General features: G+C 44.0%; 2 protein-coding genes across 2 annotated transcripts in view; both read left to right on the forward strand.

The window, feature by feature from the left end:
* AHRR (aryl hydrocarbon receptor repressor) overlaps nucleotides 1-16511 on the forward strand; it is a 46013-nt gene extending 29502 nt beyond the window's left edge. The window contains exons 4-11 of the mRNA XM_083407704.1: nucleotides 277-377; nucleotides 3584-3673; nucleotides 4501-4630; nucleotides 5032-5165; nucleotides 7267-7466; nucleotides 8142-8203; nucleotides 9284-9425; nucleotides 13239-16511. Of these exons, the coding sequence (XP_083263830.1) occupies nucleotides 277-377; nucleotides 3584-3673; nucleotides 4501-4630; nucleotides 5032-5165; nucleotides 7267-7466; nucleotides 8142-8203; nucleotides 9284-9425; nucleotides 13239-14313 (1934 nt within the window). The 3' untranslated portion in view covers nucleotides 14314-16511. The remainder of the gene's footprint in view (nucleotides 1-276; nucleotides 378-3583; nucleotides 3674-4500; nucleotides 4631-5031; nucleotides 5166-7266; nucleotides 7467-8141; nucleotides 8204-9283; nucleotides 9426-13238) is intronic.
* A 2591-nt stretch (nucleotides 16512-19102) lies between these two features.
* GALNT1 (polypeptide N-acetylgalactosaminyltransferase 1) overlaps nucleotides 19103-23029 on the forward strand; it is a 538911-nt gene continuing 534984 nt past the window's right edge. Inside the window, exon 1 of the mRNA XM_083407766.1 lies at nucleotides 19103-19328. The gene's annotated coding sequence lies outside the window, so the exon portion shown is untranslated. The remainder of the gene's footprint in view (nucleotides 19329-23029) is intronic.

Consider the following 23029-nt stretch of genomic DNA (forward strand, 5'->3'; position numbering starts at 1 on the left):
GAGAACTGCAACGAGGGGAACACAAGCCTCATATCCCCATCTGCCTTGTGTCGCCCTGCCAACACAAAGTGCAGGCTGTCTTTTTCTCATTGTGAACCCGGTGTTTGTGGTCCTGCAGGCTATTGAGGACTGATAATTTGGATTAGTTTGTTACTAATTATTAGTTTTAGTTATTAGTATTAGTTATTAGTTTCTTACAATAAAATTTCAGTTGCTCTTGTTGTTTTACACATTGCCACTTATGTTAAATATGTACCGATTCATCCTTTCCAACAGCTGTTCAGGAGAAGTGTTTGAAAAAGCACGCAGGTCATGAAATAAAAGAAGTTGACATGCTCAAGGAGCCTGCCATACCAGAAGGCGGATTCTTACTGGAGGTGAGTGATAGACAGCGTTTCTTGAACTTCTGAAACACAGGGCGGCAAATAAGACTGCTAAAGCGCCAACCTCTCATACATTTTTACCAACCCAATCGCCAACATTTACTTATGTTAGTTATGGCCTGAAAGAAAAAAACAAATCCAGCTTTTCTAAGATGCATGTAGCTTTCTGTTTGTAGTAGATTCCTACTCATCACAGGAAAACAGGCATGTAGGTCATCTTGCAGTTTTTGTGGCTTCAGCTGGGGCTGCCATCTGGTGGAGCTGACTGCCAGGGTGAATGGTCAGTGCACAAGTACAGGTTACTCTGCCTGGAAAGAGTGGTACAAAAGAGAACCGTTAACAAGCCCTTAGTGAAGAACAATAAGCCCGAAAAGGAACAGAGCGACTCATGACTAAGTCGGTCATTGGGAGTCAAGGACTCCTCAAGGGCAAAATGAAATACTTGCAGCTGGTCCTGGGAAGGGTCTGTGAGACCACACTATATAAGCCTTCAGAAGAGGTGCGGTAGCTGCTGAAACAACATGCATCTTTCAGCTCCCCTGAGTCACTTGCCCTACCTGTTGACTGACCTCTTGTACGGGGGCTCAGTCCCTTTTCTCCTCACTGTAAAATGGATCCAACACACACAGAGCTGTGTGCCCTAGTACAAATGGAAGGCCATTTCTCTAGCCTGCCTGCCTTTCCCATCTCTATGTTTACAAGCCCACATCCTTGTGAAAGAAATAACAGGGATGTGTGTTCTGCTTCCAAATTCTGAAAATAGCCATTTGGAAAATAGGCCCACCCTAATGGACATGAAAAAGGGCAATGTGCTCATAAATGAAGCTGTTCCAGATAAACTAAAAGTTCAGGGTCTAAAAATGTAGTACCATGTTGCGTGACTTGAAAATATGTCAAAGGAAGGCATGTTTCAAGGCTTTGGTGGTTTATGATTTGGTAGCTATAGCAACATCCTTGCTGGAGATTGCAGTACAGTCCACTCTTATTTACTTCAAGTAACAATAGTTAGAGAAATAAATGTGGCTATGGAGTTCACTTAAAAAAACAAAAAACCTTTTACTAACTGTGACCTTGACCAAGACGTCTTTGAAGTAGTTCTTGGCAGACTTTCAGATAAAGCATTGGAAGAAAATACACTCTTTATTATAAAAGCTGTTGCCAAGAGAGGTTAGGGCTACCTCACAATATTTGTCTGCAATAATGTTTCTAAAACACGCTTCTTGCAAGAAAGTGATAACTTTAATCTGACAAATACTTTGAACATTAAACTTACTGTGAACTGTGATGGGCTAATCGTTAAGTAGCACTTTGTGACCATGTAATTAGATCTACACATTGAGCAAAGAAAACAGAGTACATTTTCAAGCTGTGTACTTTTTTTTCTCGGGTGGGGGAGAGAGAAAAAATTATTCTGTTCCTTCTGCAAAATTTGAGACTTAAAAAAATCCCATTCTATTTTATCATCAACAAATGTTTACAGTGCATATTTGTTTCAAGTGCTTATCCTAGAATAGAAATTTTGCCTGTACAGTAATTGAATCCATGTGGATATACAACATGCTGTCATTTATTCTCATAGGCTAAAGAGTAGCATTGTTTATTTGCAAGTCTCCTTGGTACTATAAACATCATTTTTTTAAAAGGATTCTAAAAACATTTTAGAAGCCAGCTAGGCTGTTTTATTAACAAAACAAATACAGGATTCATAGCACATTGATAAGAGTTTTCATCATACAGTATTTGTTTTCCCCCTTAAAAATTTGCAGCCGGATTATCAGGTCCCAATCTGGGAAATGGAAAGGGCCAGAGTTGACTATATCAGAGTTTGGCTGTGTTACCTAATATTTTTTCAGACCGTTCAATGTATGGGGCAAGTTACAGAGCAACATAAGATTCTAAAATACCAGTTCCAGGGAGCTTGCATGCGTAGGGCTGGTTCACACTTGACCCATGCCTAGGAAACATGCGTCTGACTGGTTTTCCACATGCCACATTCTTTCTAGGCACAGATCCCCATATATTTTTTTTGTGCCAAATTGCAGCAAATGTCAATCTGGAGAAAAACTGGTAAACAGTGGGCTTTCCCAATGGGGAAAGTGGAAGTGTGGGTGAGCCCTTAGTGCTGATCTGCATTCTAGAAGGAACCACTGCACATAGTATTTCCTATAAGAGGTTACAGGAGAAAGACAGTACAAGTTGAATGCAAAAGGACCAGTCTTTGTGGAGGCTGAAGGCAGGGGCTTTTCTGCAGGGTAAACATTGCAGACTCTGGAAAACAAGGATCAAGAGGGAAGTAGCTCAGTCAGTGGCGTAGCGTGGGTTGTCAGCACCCGGGGCAAGGCAAGTAATTTGCGCCCCCTAACCCATGGATTTGCGCCCCCTAACCCTAACCCCCAGACGTTGCGCCTGGTGCGGCCGGGCCCCCCTGCACCCCCCACGCTACACCACTGAGCTCAGTGCAGAACAAGAAGCTTCTTGATGGCTCTGGCACCTTCTTGGCTCTTGCCATAGAATATTGTATGCCATTGATTAGCAAATGTCACCCAGGATCTCCAAAGCCTGATGAAATATGAAGGCACAAGCATTATCAAGATCACTGAAATGCTCCCAGTCCAGAGGGTTTGGATCATACAGCTTGTTGTACCATACCACACAGTGATTTATAACTAGATTTTTCAAGGAAAGCTCATAGTTAGGGCATCCTGCTGAACTACTGTAATTTAGATATATATTTTTAAAACCGCATGAAGACATCTTCTCTGTAAAAATCACATTTCATCACCCTGGTCTCCTTTGAGGGGAAGGCTGTGATGATGATGATGATGATGATGATGATGATGATAGTAAGAATCAGTGCTTTTTTCTAAAAAAAAGTTTAGGGGCACTCTCATTTTGACTGAAGAAAATCACCATTTTATAGTTCAAATTGGGAAAAATAAATACAGTAAATGGACAAGAGTACAAAGATTCACAAAATTTTTAGGGGTATGCATACCCCTGCTTTCCCCTGGAAAAAAGCACTGGTAATAATATTACACCCCCCCAAAAAAAATCCTTATTATTTACCATGTATGTTTAAATGTGTGTATATTCACTATTTGGCAGCTTAAGAAAAAACATGACACCTGTAATGAATAAGTAAAATATATTTCTGGCCATTTTGTTTCATCGTTTCTTCCTTTGCTTTTCTTCTTCCACAGTCACTGAGTGGTTTTGTTCTGGTGGTGAGTGCTGATGGAATGATATTCTATGCATCACCAACAATTGTGGATTATCTAGGATTTCACCAGGTAAGGGGATTAAATTAAATATGTGGAGTCTTACATATTTTGCTGTATTTGTATTCAGTCTTCCATTTTGCTCCATTTTTTGGGTCAAAAACTCTAAAAATCACACCAGTACTTCATATCCCTTTATAAGCATACACCAAGAAGAATCCGTATACAGTCTCAAAATGGTACTGTGTATTAAAGGAACTCTTATAGTACGTCCACCCAAATAACATTCAGTTGCCCACCTTGTTGGGCTCACTTACACACAAAATTGTTTTCCTTTGGGCTCAAAACCTCCCCTCGTTGCCACTTGTTCCAGGCCATAATAGCAATTTAAACGCCGTAGGTTGGAGTGAAATGGAGGGACTGATTCTTTCCTATGAGAAAAGGTATTAGCTTTCCAAAAAGAAACAAACCCCAAAACTTATTTGTGCTATACAGTGGTGCCTCGCAAGACGAAAAGAATCTGTTCCGCGAGTCTCTTCATCTAGCAGTTTTTTCGTCTTGCGAAGCAAGCCCATTAGCGGATTAGCGCTATTAGCGGCTATTAAAGGCTTAAGGGATTAGCGGATTAGCTGCTAAAAGGCTATTAGCAACTTAGTGCTTTAGAAAAAGGGGGTGGGGAGCGAAAAAAATCGCAGGAACTCGCAAGACATTTTCATCTTGCGAAGCAAGCCCATAGGAAATTCGTTCTGCGAAGCACCTCCAAAACGGAAAACCCTTTCGTCTAGCGGGTTTTCCATCATGCGAGGCATTCGTCTTGCGGGGCACCACTGTATTTAAAAAAAATGCGAGTGATCAGATGCCAAAGACAGTATGAATGTAATCAAATATTACTATTTTAGACTGATGTAATGCATCAAAATATATATGATTACGTTCATGTGGATGACCGGCAAGATTTCTGCAAACAATTACACTGGGCCATGAACCCGCCACAACTCATTTCTGGACAACATATGCCAACAGAGTCAGGTATGTTTGGTTAACAGTCTGTTAATACAGGTAGATACCTGCAAGATAATGGTGTGGAGGGAAGGAGGAAGAAATGGGGCAGAGGTAGGGAGATCTTCCTTATCTCATTTACCCACCCACTTGCCATTGGTCACACTCTCTGATTCCCACCTTACAGTAAAAATACAGGCAGCCCCGCCCCCAAGAATCCTGGGAACTGTAGTTTAAGGGTACTGGGAGTTGTAGTTCTAAGAGGGGTAAACTAGTTCCCAAAGTTCTTTTAAATGATTGTGGTGTGGATGTGAGTTCTCTCTCTCTATTTTCCCCTCACTCTCTCTCAACGGATGCACCCTTCCTCAGATGCGTGCCTGTTTTATCTGTTGTCATTGTTGGAATTGTAACTTTCGCATTACAATTTTTAGGAGAAGAATTCATCCTTAATGAAATGTTTAAAGCACAGGAGGGTAACAGTGCGCCGTCAGAATTTTCATCCTTTTTAACTCGGTGCTTCACTTGTCGAATTCGCTGTCTTTTAGACAGTACTTCTGGCTTCCGTGTAAGTAAATCATATGTGTTATTAGTTCATTTCAAAATAATGATGTGTGTGAAATGTAGAAATCTGGAAAAAGAGCATTCTTTATAAAGGCACCCCCCCCCCTTTATACATGTTCTAAAGGTAAAGGTAAAGGGACCCGTGACCATTAGGTCCAGTCGTGGCCGACTCTGGGGTTGCGGTGCACATCTCGCTTTACTGGCCAAGGGAGCCGGCGTACAGCTTCCGGGTCATGCGGCCAGCATGACTGAGCCACTTCTGGCAAACCAGAGCAGCGCACGGAAATTCCGTTTACCTTCCCACTGGAGCAATACCTATTTATCTATTTGCACTTTGACGTGCTTTCGAACTGCTAGGTGGGCAGGAGCTGGGACCGAGCAACGGGAGCTCACCCAGTCGCGGGGATTCAAACTGCCGACCTTCTGATCAGCAAGCCCAAGAAGCTCTGTGGTTTAACCCACAGCGCCACCCGCATCCCTTATGCATGTTCTACTCACGCGCAATTGCGTTTACATGCAGTCCCAGGAAATAAGTAAATAATCCAATTCATACCTGGAAATGTCCTCATGGCTCGCAATCAGACCCTCCCTGGAGCCTGAAGAGGACGGCAGTGAGGGTGGATGAAGCCCTGAAGCACTGGATGCGCAGCAGGGCTTTGTTTACACTGTTCAGCCTCCTTGGCTAACAACTTTCCTGCGCAGCCTCCAGCCTCCTGCCGGCTCCAGAGCTTCAGTCCTAGTTGTGGATATTTTGGGATACATAATTTTTGATCTGGATTGGAGAGAGCAGCAGATGGGATGTTTAGGCGGTGCTCCCCACTTTACGCAATTTTCGCTTATGCCCACGGGGGCCTGGAACATAACCCCCATGTAAGTTTCAATAATTTTCCTAAAGTGTTGCTGCTGCAACATTGCAGTAAAGGGGTGCAATATTGCAACTACAATGCCTACACTTCAGGAGGGAACTACTGTATTTTTTGCTCTATAAGACTCACTTTTTCCCTCCTAAAAAGTAAGGGGAAATGTGTGTGCGTCTTATGGAGCGAATGCAGGCTGAACAGCCATCACAGAAGCCAAAACAGCGAGAGGGATTGCTGCTTTCACTGCGCAGCGATCCCTCTTGCTGTTCTGGCTTCTGAGATTCAGAATATTTTTTTTCTTGTTTTCCTCCTCCAAAAACTAGGGGCGCCTTATGGTCTGGTGCGTCTTATAAAGTGAAAAATACGGTATATGACAGGCGAGCAATGGGAGAGTTAAAGATTGCTTCCTTCCCCTTTCTGCTGCTGGAAGTCTTCCATCAGTGGAACAGGATCACTGGATACAACCATTCGCAGCTGATGGGGTGCATGAGGTTCCCTTGCACAAAAATGGCTTTTCTGGTTCCACACAGGAAGCTGCCTTCTACTGTCCACAGTCGGGGGTAGCTGCTGTGCAGGGTTTCAGACAAGGGTCTCCTAGCATTAGCTGGTGACGCCAGGGATTGAGCTCAGAAACATTTGATTGCAACTCAGATCCTCTGCCAGGGAGCCATGGCCCTTCTGCAGGTTTTGGACAGTAAGCAATTTTTCTGAGAACCAAAGTGGTGGCAGCTGTTTCTGCACAGCTGGATCTCAGAAGGACTCTTAAGGAGAAGCCAGGTGGGTCAGATTTCTTACTTTTTAAAGCACATTTCCACTCTCATACTTTAATGTGGCTCATGGAGTTTTTAACATCTCAGCTCATAGAATTGTAGAGTTGCTTCCTTCCTTGTGGGCAAATGAGAGGAAGACCAGCCCAGAGAAACCTAGCGACTTCACAGCTGAACAGTTATTGAAGCCCAAGTCATCCCAAAGTCTTACACTCCATCTGATACACCTCACTGGATCGTGATACGATTCCTTGCCGCATCAGAGTGGTCTCCACTCTGTTATCCATGTGGATCTTCTCAAGGTAGTGGTAGGGATTCTAGCTACATCCAAGTGACTGTGGCAACGTATGGCTCTACCCAATGATAGGAACAAAGCAAGCAGAGTCAGAACATTACAATTTGATGAGGTTTACACATTTCAAATGGTTTTTGTGGAACAACGCTTGCCAACTTTCCCTGTGTTTTTCCTGTTTTCCAGGCAATGCACTTTCAAGGCAAACTGAAATTTCTCTTTGGGCAGAAAAAGAAGTCATCCTCAGGAGCAATATTACACCCTCAGCTGTCCTTATTCTGCATAGTGGTGCCACTTCTGCTTCCTTCTGTGACTGACATGAAGTTAAAAAGCCTTTTTGTGAAATCAAAATGCAGATCTGATCAAGCAGCCGCCACAGATGCAAAGCAAGTACAAAATGCACCTTGAGACTTCCTATTAGTATTTGTCATAGCCCCCGACCCTAAGTTCTCAAAGTGCCTGAGCAATAGAAGCTCAGAGCTTAGGGTGGATCCACTCCACAGCCTGGTGGGGGCAAAGAGGAAGGCAGGTCACAGTTGGTGACACCAAGGCTAAAAATGGGCAAAGCACTGTAAAGCTACAGTCCTGTGTATGGTCACATAAGAGTAAGGTTCTTTATTTTGTCATTGTTTCAGATATATTGAATTTTCTCCTCTGTCTGTGCTTAGTGCTACCACTCAAATCACTCATGTTCTGGCAAATGCTGCACTGACAACCTGCCAGTAAATAACGTCAATACAATACCTGTCAAACGAGTAGCATCTTGCCTTCCATCAATACTTTTTGTCCTGTAATGGGATAAAGGGACATGCCCAAACATATAATTGCACTACAGTACTTGAAACCTATTCTGTAGCATTCTCAGAATGATTAATCCAGTCATATGACTTCTGCTATGAACCCAAGTAAGATAATGGATGTATCGATGTGCAAACTCGTTCAATGTGGAATTCAGAAGTTGCTTTGAAGTGCTTTTTTGTGGCATTTACTATGACAGTGGCATGCATGCATATCCATAGTGTAATTTATAAAAACGTTTTGGTTTTATTTAATCTTTGCAGCTCAAAGGCTATTTCTGAACAGTATATGGCTGATCTTCATAGAAGGAATGCTTTCCAAGAAGGTATCATTTTCACCAGTGGTTTTTAAAATCATTATTCTGCATTTATCCATGTAATAACTTTAGGTGGTGTTTGCTTGAATTTCAAGGTAAAACTTGCCCATTTTCCTTTGCAGTTGCTATTGTGGCTCAGGTTGCTGATATATAAATGGATTGCAGCAGCTATCCTCTTGAAACATTTGCCATTCTTTAGCAGTTCGAAAGCACGTCAAGTTCAAGTAGATAAATAGGTACCGCTCCGGCGGGAAGGTAAATGGCGTTTCCGTGCGCTGCTCTGGTTCACCAGAAGTGGCTTAATCATGCTGGCCACATGACCCAGAAGCTGTTTGCGGACAAATGCCAGCTCCCTGGGCCTATAGAGCGAGATGAGTGCACAACCATAGAGTCGTCTGCGACTGGGCCTAACGGTCGGGGTACCTTTACCTTTTTAACCCATCTAATGCAAGCGGAAACCCATGAGATTTCACACAAATGGTGTTATGGGTTCTCCCCCCTCAAGAATTGGAGGGCTGCATTTAGCAGTTCACTGGAGAAAGAGGTGGGGGTGACCAAGTTTCCTCCCCATCTCTAGTCACAGATTATGCTTTGTCAGCCTGCCAGGCTTTTTCCTTCAAGTTCTTTTGCTTTATTGACTGGTCTGCAGTGTTTGGGCTTTACTGGTTGTGGGTTTTTTTCCATTTTAAATTAAAATGTCCCAGAGATATAACAGTAACTTACCCCAAAAATAACTGCCCTGGTTCCTCTGTGAAATTAAAGACTGCCTTTGCAGTAGCTAGCTAGAGGTTTTTGTACAGATTTCACACATTTAGGTGTTGCTATCTAGTTATTCCGGCTGGCTGAACAAGCATATGTAGTGCCGAAACAGTGCGATTGAAAAGGGTTTAAATCGAAGCAGTGTGCTTTCATGCAATGGTTCTCCCGTATTAGGCAATGACAAACTTAGACTTATGTTTTCTCTGTCCTGAATGAGTCTTCAGTGCTTCATTGAATAGATAGACTGCATACTTGTCAGATGCTAAAGCATTTATAAAGTAGCATACTTAAAATATTTTCCACCAAAAACATTGCCCTCAATTTTTATAGGAAAGAATAATAGAGAAAATGTCATTTCTCTGAAGAGACTGCAAGCAAACGAAGACCACTGGGTTTGGATACAGGCCAGTACTCAAGTTCAATACCGAAATGGTTCTTCAGAATACGCCATTGCTCTACAGCAAGCTCCCAAGTAAGTATGCTTAAAACACAAGCATTTCAAAATATAAATATATTGTGTGAGAAATAAGCTAAGAGGAAAGATTGCTTTTTTGTCATTCTGACTGGTGTAGAAAGTGCAACATTCAGCTAAGGACTCATGGCCAAATAAATGAATGGAATTAAGGGCACCCAAGTAGCAGTTGCTCATGAGCATGGATGTTTCTTGAGTCAGATGATAATAATTTAACTTATTATTTATACCCCGCCCATCTGGCTGGGTTTCCGCAGCCACTGAGTGGATAACGGGAGCTGGCATGCTGGTGGGACAGTGAGTCTGGGCGTGGACCCCTGTGCCATTGAGCATGGGACTCTGCTTCAAGGGAGTTCTTTAGACCACAATGCTATCCACTCCTGTTGCCTCCTAGCTCCTTTCTGGTCCCGGTGCCCATCCATCACAGATCTTCTGTGCCCTATCACCTCTGGCTGGTTTCCCTCCTCATGTGGCTCATGGAGGCTGCAGTTCCCATAAGCTCTGACATGCTGTACTTTATACACTAATTTGAAAATACTGTTGCTTACGAGGATAACCTCTAGCATCTCACCAGAAGCATCTGGTGCTGCTTCTACTTGCCTAAACAATTGCTGATTTTTGTTGGATCTACCTTTTGAATTTTTAAACAATTCAGACACATGGAGGTGAGAGTTTAAGTCAGACCAATATTGCTTTGGTTGGCATGTTTCTAAACACAGTTTAGAATTTTGTTCTCATTACCAAGGCCTCCCTCTACTGGTCAATAATGTCAGTATTTGTAATCACATCCTTTCTGATCTGCTTGAGGGCAGACGTCTCAGTGGCCATGAGCAAAGCTCTTACTGTGCAAGAGGTGCTTACCTCCATGTGCCAGAAGACATGGAGCCAGCCATTTTGTGAATGTTTTTGATCCAGTTATTACTTTTGATCTTTTTGGAAGCTATGTACTCCCTTTCTCCCATGCTGGAGTTCACACCCAGATAGATAAAGAGATACATGAGCACTCATACAAACTGCTTGTTAGCTGTTTCCCCTCATAACAAGGCTAGCTCACCTTCATTTGCTACATACAAATATTGTTGCTGGATCAAGGGTTTAGTTACCAAGGGCAACCAGAGATTTTGGTCATACACAATGAGGCTTAAAAAAAGCTTTTTTTTAACAAACTGCAAGCCCACAACTGGGGACGCGGGTGGCGCTGTGGGTTAAACCACAGAGCCTAGGGCTTGCCGATCAGAAGGTCAGCGGTTCGAATCCCTGCGACAGGGTGAGCTCCCGTTGCTCAGTCCCTGCTCCTGCCAACCTAGCAGTTCGAAAGCACATCAAAGTGCAAGTAGATAAATAAGTACCGCTCTAGCGGGAAGGTAAATGGCGTTTCCGTGCGCTGCTCTGGTTCGCCAGAAGCAGCTTAGTCATGCTGGCCACATGACCCGGAAGCTGTACGCCGGCTCCCTCGGCCAATAAAGCGAGATGAGCGCTGCAACCCCAGAGTCGGCCACGACTGGACCTAATGGTCAGGGGTCCCTTTACCTTTACCTTTAAGCCCACAACTTATGCATCCAGCTTTACAGGCTTTGCAAAGAAATTTAAAAGGGCCGGGGCATTCGGGGGGAAACCTTGGAGAATTCCAACTGCCATTCAACCCAGTGTGTTTTCACTATATATGATTTTGACTTTAGGTGCGATCCCTGGAACATAATCCCCACATAAATTGTGGGTTTACTGTGTAGGCTTATGAGATCTAGTCTGACGGTGGTGTCTCAGGAAGAAGCGTGCTCATGAATACCCACTGCTGGAAATGGCAGTAGGGTTCCAATCAGACATTGCATGTTATATATATTTGACCACCAAACCATACACAGGCACGATTTTTTTAAAACTTTATTTTTTAAATTTTAAAACTACAAAAATCTGTATAGCGTGAAAGGCAAAACATGATAAGAAAAGTGGAAAAGGAGAGAGAGGGAATGTCGGGGGAAATAGTTTACACAATGATATTAAATTAACATCAAAAAGTTATACAGAGTTATTTAATCTGCTACCCTCTCATTCCAAAAATGACTTATTAGAGAGGTGCTTTCATTCTTGTCAGGAGTGGGCTGGTTAACAGTCTATTGGAAGTGCAATCTGGTGCTTAACAAATAGATTAGCTAGAGAATTAGGCATATACAGGCATCTAGAGCTTTTGCTCCTCCCTGACACTGAGAGCAAGTTTGCCTCCTATTAATGACAGCCAGCTGCACACACACTCTGTCTCGCTTGCCAAAGCCTCATGCTTTGCACAGCCACATGTAGAGCAAAACATAAGGAGCCAGATTGGACATCTGGGTAATGGTATGGAAATAACTTTTTAATCTCAGTGATAAAACACAGTACATTAAGGAAAGGTCTTCATTCAACCCATAGCTTGTGGGATTTCATTGCTAGAAGATAGGCTGATTCGCTTTGAATAAGGATTTAACATATTCATGGAGGAAACGACTGCCAGTAGCTGTAAGCCCCCATCTCTGTAACTAGAACCCCATGTCAATAAGTTGTATATCTCCAAATGCCGGTGAAAAGGGGGTGTTCCTCACCTTCATGCCTTGACTATGAGCTTCAAGGGACTTGAGACTGCAGCTGAAGCAGAATGGGGGGGGGTTAGAGAAACTTCTGATCCAGTGGAAATTCTTAAATTAGTGAGAAGCTTTTTGAAACCTTTTTGCTTCCTCAAGACAAACGTAGTAGTAGTAGTAATAATAATAATAATAATAATAATAATAATAATAATAATTTATTATTTGTACCCTCCCATCAGGCTGGGTTTCCCCAGCCACTCTGGGCGGCATCCAACAAAGATGAAAAATACACTAAAATGTCACATATTAAAAACTTCCCTGAACAGGGCTGCCTTCAGATGTCTTCTGAATGTCAGGTAGTTGTTTATCGCTTTGACATCTGATGGGAGGGCGTTCCACAGGGCAGGCACCACTACCGAGAAGGCCCTCTGCCTGGTTCCCTGTAAGTTGGCCTCTCGCAGTGAGGGAACCGCCAGAAGGCCCTCGGAGCTGAACCTCAGTGTCCGGGCAGAACGATGGGGGTGGAGACGCTCCTTCAGATATACTGGACCGAGGCCGTTTAGGGCTTTAAAGGTCAGCACCAACACTTTGAAATGTGCTCGGAAACGTACTGGGAGCCAATGTAGGTCTTTCAAGACCGGTGTTATATGGTCTCGGCGGCTGCTCCCAGTAACCAGTCTAGCTGCCGCATTCTGGATTAGTTGTAGTTTCCGGGTCACCTTCAAAGGTAGCCCCACGTAGAGCGCATTGCAGTAGTCCAAGCGGGCGATAACCAGAGCATGCACCACTCTGGTGAGACATTCTGCAGGCAGATAGGGTCTCAGCCTACGTACCAGATGGAGCTGATAAACGTAGGTATATTTAAACACTTTTAACTGATAATTGGATAAAACCCAAAACTTCCCAGTCAAGTTCTACTTAGAGTAGACGCATTGAAATTAAAAGACCTGTTAGTCACGTTTTTTCTAGCGTTGGAGTCAACCTTTTGCAACTGTAAAACTTGCAGGAAAATGTAAGTTAATATTTAATGGAATCATCCACACACATAAATGAGAGGATACTGCGCAACATACACACTGGTAAATTTATAACATATAATAAACAATAATGCACTATTCAGTCAAAACTGAAAAACAGGCAGCTGATAGCAGTGATATGCCAATGAATTCTTGCTCTTCTCCATCTTTCACATGTTGCTGGGGGGGAAAGCTTTTACAAGTTTTTAAAAATATATTTTTTCTACCTTTATTGAAAGGGAAGACTGTCATCAGAAGGTAACAAGCAGCACCGCAAACACAAAAAGGAACAGGGAAAACCTTGTACAGATGAAGTATAGTAAGTGGGCCCCAAGGAAAAAAGAGCAGGACAGCATAAAAGTCAAGTTTGAACCTTGTACGGATGACGAAGAATGTTTTATTCAGCAAGAACTTGTCAGTCCTACTGCATCGCTATTTGGTACTCAATACAGTAACAACAGAAATGGCATTTCGACTTCAACGAATCCATCAAATTACTGTTCTAGAAGTCAGCGTAATGAGACTACATGTTCAAGCAAGACTCCTAGACCTTTCTACAACAGAGACCAACGGCTCTTTAGTTTATCATCAACCTGTCCTTCTCCCTGGGGTGGCACAGAAAATTGCCAGCTTCATCCAAGCTTGCAGCAGTACACAACACAAAGTTATTCTGGAGAATGCATGAAATTACAATGTCCATTAGTATCCTCAGAAACTCCGTACAACACGGGGTTGGCTCATAACATCAAGACTGAATATGATTCAGATTCTGAAAATATAGATGCTGTTTCAGCAAGTTGGGTCTGGATTGGTGAAAACAGCACAAGGAAAAAGCAAGCGATCCGTTTTCCTACTAGGGTTCACCTCAAAACAGAACTGGACCTCAGTGAGCATCTGTCTCCTTGCCAAACCCCAAAGCAGTGTGTTTATCCGCCGTATAACTGGCAACACATTGTGATGCACAATCCCAACCTCAGCAGAAGTGGCCCTGGCAAAGGCGCACACAGCAAGGAGATAGTTCCTCTGAGCTCCCAAAACTCCGTCTGCGCAGAAGCAATGGAGGGTGCACAAGACGCACATTACTGGAATGAATTTTATAATCCCAGTTTAGTAGAAGAGAGGGGGCTGAACAGGCAAGTTCTGAAGATGCAGTGCGAATTTAAAAACCCCAGCTTTATTCAGACAGTCAAACACGAGCCCTTGGAGTCTTCTCGCATGTCTGGCAGAGTACAAACGACTTTTCCTGAAAGCACATTAGCCGGCTCTCAACCTCATAAAATAATGGGATGTGCATTTTCACAACAAATGGTATAGGTGTGCTTCCAAATGTTCACAACTGCCTTGTTAGTGCAGAGATGGGACAAAAGAGGAAGTTTCTCATTAATAGGGCACTCCCCATTACAGGGATTTAAGGATCTATTTGACATTGTTTTGGGGCAACACAGTGTCCTAGCCATGGTTAGCCCTCCTTAACTTCAGGATAGTGTGTGATAGGTACCCATATATATAGTACCGAACATCCACAAAACACCACAGAGAAGTGGCCTTAATATTCATAAAAGCACCGTACAATATTATTGCAGGCAATTCCCTACTGAAATTGAAGGCCAATTTAAATGTCTGTTTTAAGAAAAAGAAAATGTTTTCATAAAACAACATAGCAGTTAATTTCTCTCTGCTGGTAGTTCTTTGGCTCCCAGGTAGTTCAAACATCTCTCTTGTGCTATTCAAAAATAAAAAAACTAGTCCCATATGAACAACAGGGATGCAAAAGGCATACTTTTCCATTTCCAGTCTTTTAGGCTCCAAGCAGGAGAAGTTAAAAAAGAGAGAAGGTGGGTATCAGAAGAAATGGAGTCTCTATGGACTCAAAGTAGGGGACCACTGCAATCCTAACTGGAGATGGGGCATAAGAGTGGGGAAGATCTCTAATCTGCCTGGGCCAGCTTTTAAAGGTATGGCTGCTGAGGGTGTTTGACTATTATTGTTGCCTCTTACTAAATTGTAATTTGTGTCTGGAACCCCTGATCCTACAGATCAACATATTGCAGTGGCATAAATGGTGATTAGCACGGTTTCTACTCATGCCGCTCAGGAAACCCCAGTTTATTTCCTTCCAGTTGGAAGTGCCTGGTGCTTCTATGAATCATGAGAGCAGGTGTTAAGTCCAACTGTTAGCACTGCTTCAGTTTGTTGGGGTATGCAACCAGCAGACAAAGTTGAAGCCAGAGCCTATGGGCTCTGGGGATGGGGCGTGAACGATAATACGGAATTGTAAAACATGATTTAACTTGAATATCTCCTTGCTTGCGATTTGTATTGTAATGCTTTGCTTTCCAGTCATATTTTATATGGAATATACAATTGCACCTCTGCAAAACTTCTAATGGGCAATGTACATTGAATTTAATTAAGTCACTGTGTAATCAGGATTTTGTTTTTTGATTTATAAACCCAAATACTAACACTGGATATTTAATCTAGTCATTCTTGTGTCCTGTTGCCTTCCTGAACAAAAAAAATGCTACTAATTTACAGCGTAATCTGATCCATATTTATTCAGAATATTGAGTTCAATGCGTGATGTTCAACTAAGTTTTACTGAGAGTAGATCGATCATAATTAATGAACATGATTAAGTTAGGTCCATTAATTTCAACAAGTCTACTCTCAGTAAAACTTAGTTGAATACCAGCTAATGAGACTTATTCCTTAGGGAGAATCATAATCAAATGTCCACATTCTCTATCAAGAAAATAATGACTTTCATGTTCCCGAAATGTATTAATAGGGGAGAAATTATAGGCCATTTTTCACTATGAAGACAATTTCACTACCAAATGAAAATAAGTATTAGCTGTTTATTTGAAGGAGCACAGACTTTTAATGCACAATGTAAAGTGATCAACTAATATTTTAGCTTAATCATGCTCACTGTTCATAAAATATATTATCCAGTTGCTCTATGATCTTCATATCTTTAGCATCATTTTTAAGTGATTAAACAGTATTAATATGAATAGAAAAAGTTTGCAAAATAACTGTTTCCGAATAAAGTTTCTATGCTTGGTTTTTATCCTTTAAAATGTTGGTTTGCACATGTAAAAATAGATTCTGTGATTTACATATATTACCTCAAATGTCTAATTTGAGTTATTGAACTGATCAGCAAAGGTAAAAGAGGAAGCAACAAAAATAGACTTTGTACTATTATTTTAAGACACTATATTTCTAATTTATTCTATAATATCAGTCCTAGTGGCCTGAAAATATATCAAGCTGAGGCTAAGTAGAATAAATTCCTTATTTTGGTATATTCCTCTGGAAAGGAAAAAAGTATGCTCAAAATTACAGCATCCTGTCTGCTTGACAAAATAGTAGCACTATTGAGAGCCTTTTTGTAAAGGTTTATTACTCTTACAATCTTAAATAATATTACTTACATTTATACTCGGCTGCTGCCTAAAATGTAAAATCCAGCATTTGTTAATAAATATTCTATATTTAAGTGTGGAATTTGTAATATTGTTCAGTATCGCCTAACGTGTGAAGATTCCTGTACAGCGGTACCTCGGTTTTCGAACAGCTTAGTTCACGAACAACTTGGAACCTGAATGCTGCAAAACCGGAAGTAGGTGTTCCATGGCTGTAAAAGAAGATTAGGCGACTGAACAGTGGAGAGGGCGGTCAAAGGCTGCTAGTCCTGATGGAGACAACATGCTTCAGAAAAGCCGTGTCAGGAAGTCCCAAGTGGACAGAGGGCTCTTGGGCTCAAATACTGCTAGTGGTATCTGGGTGGCCCCTCGGAGAAGAGGAGGCTGGACCAAGTGGGCCCTTGGCCTGATCCTGCTGGCCCTTCTTGTGTGTTTCCTAAGCCCCCCCCCCCTCCTTCCCCCTGTCCCATCACCTCTGAGACAAGAAGACTTCGTCTGGGCTCCAGTCCCTCCTGGGATGCAGCGGCTCCTAGGCTGAACCTTCTCCTCGCTGCAAAGCAAATGGAGACAGCAGCAGACGCCTGGCTCCCAGCCACGCTAGCCCAGTCTGGGGCAGGAGGGGGGGGACCTGGGAAGGGGCATTTCCTCCTACCTGATCTTATAAGCTCTCCCCACTTGGCCTCCATATGGGCATCTCGGCTCCGTCCCAGCCGGCCTGGCACAGAAGCAGCAGCCAAAGTCTCCTCCCTCTCTGAAATAACTCAATATGATGTTTTAATGGGAGGAAACTTTGGCTGCTGCTTCTGCGCCAAGCAGGGCCGGGAAGGAGCCATGCATGGAGAAGCAATTTCGTGGTCTTGAGTGGCGGTTCTCGAATCAGTCTTATTCATGTAAGCCTTTTTTCAGAAATGCCTCTACAGCATAAACATGTACAGTGGTGCCTCGCAAGACGAAAAGAATCCGTTCCGTGAGTCTCTTCGTCTAGAGTTTTTTTCGTCTTGCGAAGCAAGCCCATTAGCGGATTAGCTGTTTAGCGGCTATTAAAGGCTTAAGGGATTAGCGGATTAGCTGCTAAAAGGCTATTAGCAGCTTAGTGCCTTAGAAAAAGGGGGTGGGGAGCGGAAAAAAACCCCCAGGAATCGCAAGACATTTTCGTCTTGCGAAGCAAGCCCATAGGGAAATTCGTCCTGCGAAGCACCTCCAAAACGGAAAACCCTTTCGTCTAGCGGGTTTTCCGTCTTGCGAGGCATTCGTCTTGCGGGGCACCACTGTATACTCAACTTGTAGAGTGTTCTCCCCGCTCCATGCAAATTTTCCCTTCCTCTTACCTGTTCTATTTATATGGTGGCTTTAGCTTGTACTGCTGCCCTCCTCCCTAGCCCTGTTTGCTCAGGTTGGCGCCACAACCTCCTGGCACATGTGGGGAATGGATTTCCCATGGAATTAACATACCACAATTTCCAAAATGCCATTTTCATACATGGTGGCCTCCCCTTCTTCACGGCACCACAGCAGCCTCTGTGCCCTGCCTATCTTAGGGCCGGGGAGACAGAAAGGAAAATGGAAAACAGAGGCCCCCTGTTGTCACAGAGGTTCCATATGGGACATGCCAGGGAACCCAGAAGTCTAAATTGACGGATTCTGGCTTATGTCTTTCCGCAGGACTCCAGGACCACCCTGGACCCTCAGCCTTTCGCTGTTGCCTCCTTGCGTCAAATTAAGGAGTCTAAGGAACCTCTTTTTAAAGGGTCACACGCAGTGATGGTGTAAACAAATAATACAAAATAAATCTCACTACGCTTCTGCCCTGTGTGAGCTAAAGCCTGCTAGAGACCTTTCCCTTGAAACCAACGCTGTGTACCCACCATACCTTTGGGGCTCATCCCCACTTCCCCTTGGGTCGTGTGCCCAGCAAGCTCAGGTGTGTTAACAGATTTGCTCTTTGCTAGACCCCCCCAGCCTGGTTTGCAAAAGTCAACCCAGGAATTCCTTGTCTGACACAGTTATGCAGCCTGTACTTTCATTGATATCCCAATTAATCAAAATTCTACTGTTTTATCTATTTCAAGGGTTCAGGGGATGGGTCTCCTGCAAATGTTTAACAGTATTTTTCCTGCACAGTTTTTAATGCTACTATTGTTGTGAACCGATGCATGATTATAAAGTAAGTAAAGCTTATTTTTAAAGTTCCCATGTTGATGCCTGATTCTTTCTTAAGTGGGGAAAAGGGGGGGGGGGGAGGCAGCTAGTTTCATAGCTGGACTTGCTCAAAAGAAGGTTTTGCAGCCTGATTCCTATCCTTTTAAGTTTGCTGTCAAGGATGGGATTTTAAAATTCATTTTTTTAAGGACCAGCTGGCAACCCTACTTCAGGTATGCAGGACCCACACTGTGAATGGTGCTCGCAAATGTACTGGGAGCCATCATAGATGCTTTAGCACCAGTGTTTTATGGTCCCAGTGGCTGCTCCTAAGCTTTTAGTTTTGCTGTCAAGGAGGTGATTTTAAAACTCTGTTCATTCACATTTGCGGGTGGCGCTGTGGGTAAAACCTCAGTGCCTAGGACTTGCTGATCGTAAGGTCGGCGGTTCGAATCCCCACGGCGGGGTGAGCTCCCGTCGTTCGGTCCCAGCTCCTGCCCACCCAGCAGTTCGAAAGCACCCCTAAGTGCAAGTAGATAAATAGGTACCGCTTTATAGCGGGAAGGTAAACGGCGTTTTCGTGTGCGGCGCTGGTGCTGGCTCGCCAGCTGTAGCTTCGTCACGCTGGCCATGTGACCCGGAAGTGTCTTCGGACAGCGCCGGCTCCCGGCCTCTTGAGCGAGATGAGCGCGCAACCCTAGAGTCGGTCACGACTGGCCCGGACGGGCAGGGGTACCTTTACCTTTATTCACATTTGTGGGTATCTGGAGGGATAAATTTCAATTAACATATACTCTCCTTCCTGTTAAAACCCATCCGACACAGAGGCAAGACCCTGAAGCTTTGAGAAATTCTCTTTAAAATGGTCTGCAACATATTTAGGAACGATGAGTCTGTAGGTTGACATTTGAATGGAATTACCCCGTGACTTCAAGGTGTGATGTGTACGCAGCCTTAGAGTTAAGAAAATAGAGTCCTGGAAAGGCCATGTGGTTCAACCTTGTAAGCAACCAGATATTCACAACAGAAAATATAATCTGGGGACTACAGCTGAGAACCTGCCAAGCTGACAACATCTGTGGACAAGTCAAACCAGGGAGCCAAGCCACATGTACCTGTAACAGGTAATGGTAATAATGATGATGATGGTGATGATGATTCTTTGCCACTCATCTCCTCTGGGGCTCCTACCTTCAGAGTTCCTTCTCATTATCACTTGTCTCAGCAAGTCTCTCACCATCATCTGACAGGCATCCCTCTTGCAGGTCACTGTAAGGCTTGCATGCAAATCAGCACTTTGTGACATCATCTGGCAAAGAGGGGCCAGGCTGCTGGGTTGCCAGGCAGCTGAATTAATAAAAATAAAATGGGAGGGGGGTTTCAAAGTGTGCTGGGATGAGGCCACCGTGGGTCAGGCCAGAGGGTGCTGTTGGGGTGTGTGGTTGTGCCTCCCCTTGTTCTGCATCTTGCTCCTCTGCCCGTTCCTTTAGCTGCTTGATGGAATCATAGTATGGTAGATTTGGAAGGGACCCCAGGGGTCATCTAGTCCAACCCTAACAATGTCAGGATCCTGCCCACAGCCAGCCCTGGCTGGGCTCCAAACTCCGACCCTCTTCTTACCAGCCAGATGCACTGACCTCTTATAATTCTGCCTGGGCTGGAGAAAGGGGAGAGAGAACCATTTTGCTCTCTCTCTCTCAGAACATGGATTTTGAGAGCCACACCATGCAGCCCTCTCAATATCTCAGGGGCCGTCACAGGGAGGAAGCTTGTTTTCTCCTGCTCCAGTGGCCCTCAGGACCTGAAGCCACGGATTCAAGTTACAAGAAAGGGGACTCCGACTCAACTTCAGGAAGAACTTTCTGACAGCAAGAGCTGTTTGACAGTGGGAAGAAATCCCTCGGAAGGCGGTAGACTCTCCTTCCTTTTTCAGCAGAGGTGAGATGGTCATCTGCCATGGATGCTACAATTCCCAGGATCATTTAGGGGAAGACACCTGCTTTTTAGAACAGAGGAGAACCTGCAGCTCACTTTCCCTATAGGAAGCAGGAACTGGAAGCTTTTGTGCTTCTAATAGGATGACTTGACAGAGCAGGATGTATAAAATACTGCTTCAAAAGTTGGGACTGTTGTAGCTTTAAAGAGTACAGCAGAGTCCTTGCAGGAAGGACTTCTTCACAGCAGGGCAGCCAGCCTTCCCAAGTTGGATTCCAGAATTCTGGTTGAGAGTAGTGATTGGAGGAGGCTTGGAAAGGGAGTTTGAATGTTGGGGGGGAGGCAGTTGAGAGCAGTGGGTTCTAGAAGGGGGCACTTGGTGGGGGAACTGAAGCTGGGCTGGGCAGCTATTCAGCTTAGGATCAGAAGTCCAGTTGCCATCGCCCTCATTTGACAGTGGCCAAAAAGGAACAGAGACGCAGAGAGGGACTGTGAGTCTCCTATGGAGGTCAGGGAATGTGGCAGTCCCATGCCCAGCGAAGAGGGGCTCTGCCAGCTGCCCAGGAACAGGACCCCCCCCCCAACTGTGAACCTGCTTCTTCAGAGGGAGTACAACTCTAGCCACAGCAGACATTTGTCACCATGATAAACAGGAAATCAGCCCTGAGTGTTCGCTGGAAGGACAGATCGTGAAGCTGAGGCTCCAAGACTTTGGCCACCTCATGAGAAGAGAAGCCTCCCTGGAAAAGACCCTGATGTTGGGAAAGATGGAGGGCGCAAGGAGAAGGGGGCGACAGAGGACAAGATGGCTGGATAGTGTTTGAGTCTGACCAAACTGCGGGAGGCAGTGGAAGACAGGAGTGCCTGGCATGCTCTGGTCCATGGGCTCACGAAGAGTCGGACATGACTAAATGAATTCAGGCCTCGGCGAATGAGAGGCGTGAGTGCGGCCGCCTTGCCCCGCCGGCAGGAGCGGGGTCTTGGGCGATGCTCCGCTGAGCTCCATCCGCGGGACGAGGGGGCTTCTTGCCTGGGCAGCAGTGGTAGACCTTCAGTAGGGGCCCGTTCACTGCCTCAGCTGCCCCAGATTTAAATCACTTGGGGAGCGGCGTGTTAATAAACAAGCGGTGAGCGGCCTTCTGAAGTTGTTGCCTCGCGTAGTTATGTAGGAGACTTAAGCGCTGAGGCGAATTCACCCTGGACCTGGTTCAGGGCCACTTCACTGTCTTGCCAGTTTCCCCCCAGGCGCTGAGCCCAGTCCTTGAAGACGCCCGATGGCTCATGTTTGTGGCAAATCGAGGAGAGCGCCTCTCGCTTCATTGCTGGGCCCTCTGCAGCCTGCTTGCATGCCCGGGTGTGCTATCGTTGCATTTGGTCAAACTGCTTTGTTTTGGTGCCACCCTGCGGTCTCCTCACGTCTGCAGCCAGCATTAACCACTTCTGTTGTTGTTCAGACCAGACTTGGCCTTCACCTCCTTTCAGCCCCGGTATCCTCTTTTACCATTTCCTGTAGATGCCACCTCTTCTTCCTACTTTAAAATGCTCCTCAAATTATACATTTTCTGTGAAACTTTTGCCTTAGTCCTTTAGTTTCCCCTACATACATAAACCAAACTTGAATATGTGTAGCTGTTGCCATTATTTACCCCTTTTCTTCCCTCAGTCAAGACTTGGATTATAGGCTCATTGGAACAGAGACTGGTTTTTCTGCTGTTTACAGAGTGCTGTGTCTATATCAGTCATAAAGAATAGCAATCTGCTACCCTCAAGCTTTTGATTTTTATAAAAAATACATTTGTCCATTAACAGGATTAAACTGAATTACAGTCCTTTAAAGCAGCCTTTTGAACAAAGCACTTTCTGCAAAATGAGCACCCACAGTGAAGTTTACCAAACTACAGTCTGAAGAAATTTCCAGACCAGAATCTGAGAAACAGTTAAGCAAGATATATTATTGTAAGGTGAGTATTTCTCTTGGTAATCTTTCTGCTAGCATTAGTATTATAACATTGTTCAGTTTTTGTAAAAAAAAAAAAAAAAAGAGCTGCTCATTGAATAGCTCATTCTAAACAATAAAGCCTGTGATTTAAAACTTATAATTAATTCTCTATTTCATTAATGAAGTGTCAAATTTGTTTATGCAGCCATTAACAGATTCTAGAAAAGATACCTGAGATGGAGGTGAGGTCATACCTGTTCAGCCATAGCAACAACTCCCAAATTTTGACTTGCTATTCCACCACTGATAGCACCAGTACAAAAAATGGCAAAGCAGTGTGAGCCCAAGAAGACATTTGGAAAACACAAAGATTATCACAGTAGAGATGTCTTCAGTGAAATAATGATGGGGGAAATACCCAAGGTAATTAGCTCAGTTACCAGCATTTGTTGTTTCTCTACTCCAGATGGGTTTGGCTATAGCTCTTTATAGAGGCAACTGCTATGTACAGCACAATCATCCCCCCAACCTTGCCACAAAGAGAGTGTTGCATCACACATCACAGCAGATTCAATCCAATCCA

Source organism: Podarcis tiliguerta, assembly GCF_965153285.1.
Source record: "Podarcis tiliguerta genome assembly, chromosome: 13".
Lineage (NCBI taxonomy): Eukaryota > Metazoa > Chordata > Lepidosauria > Squamata > Lacertidae > Podarcis > Podarcis tiliguerta.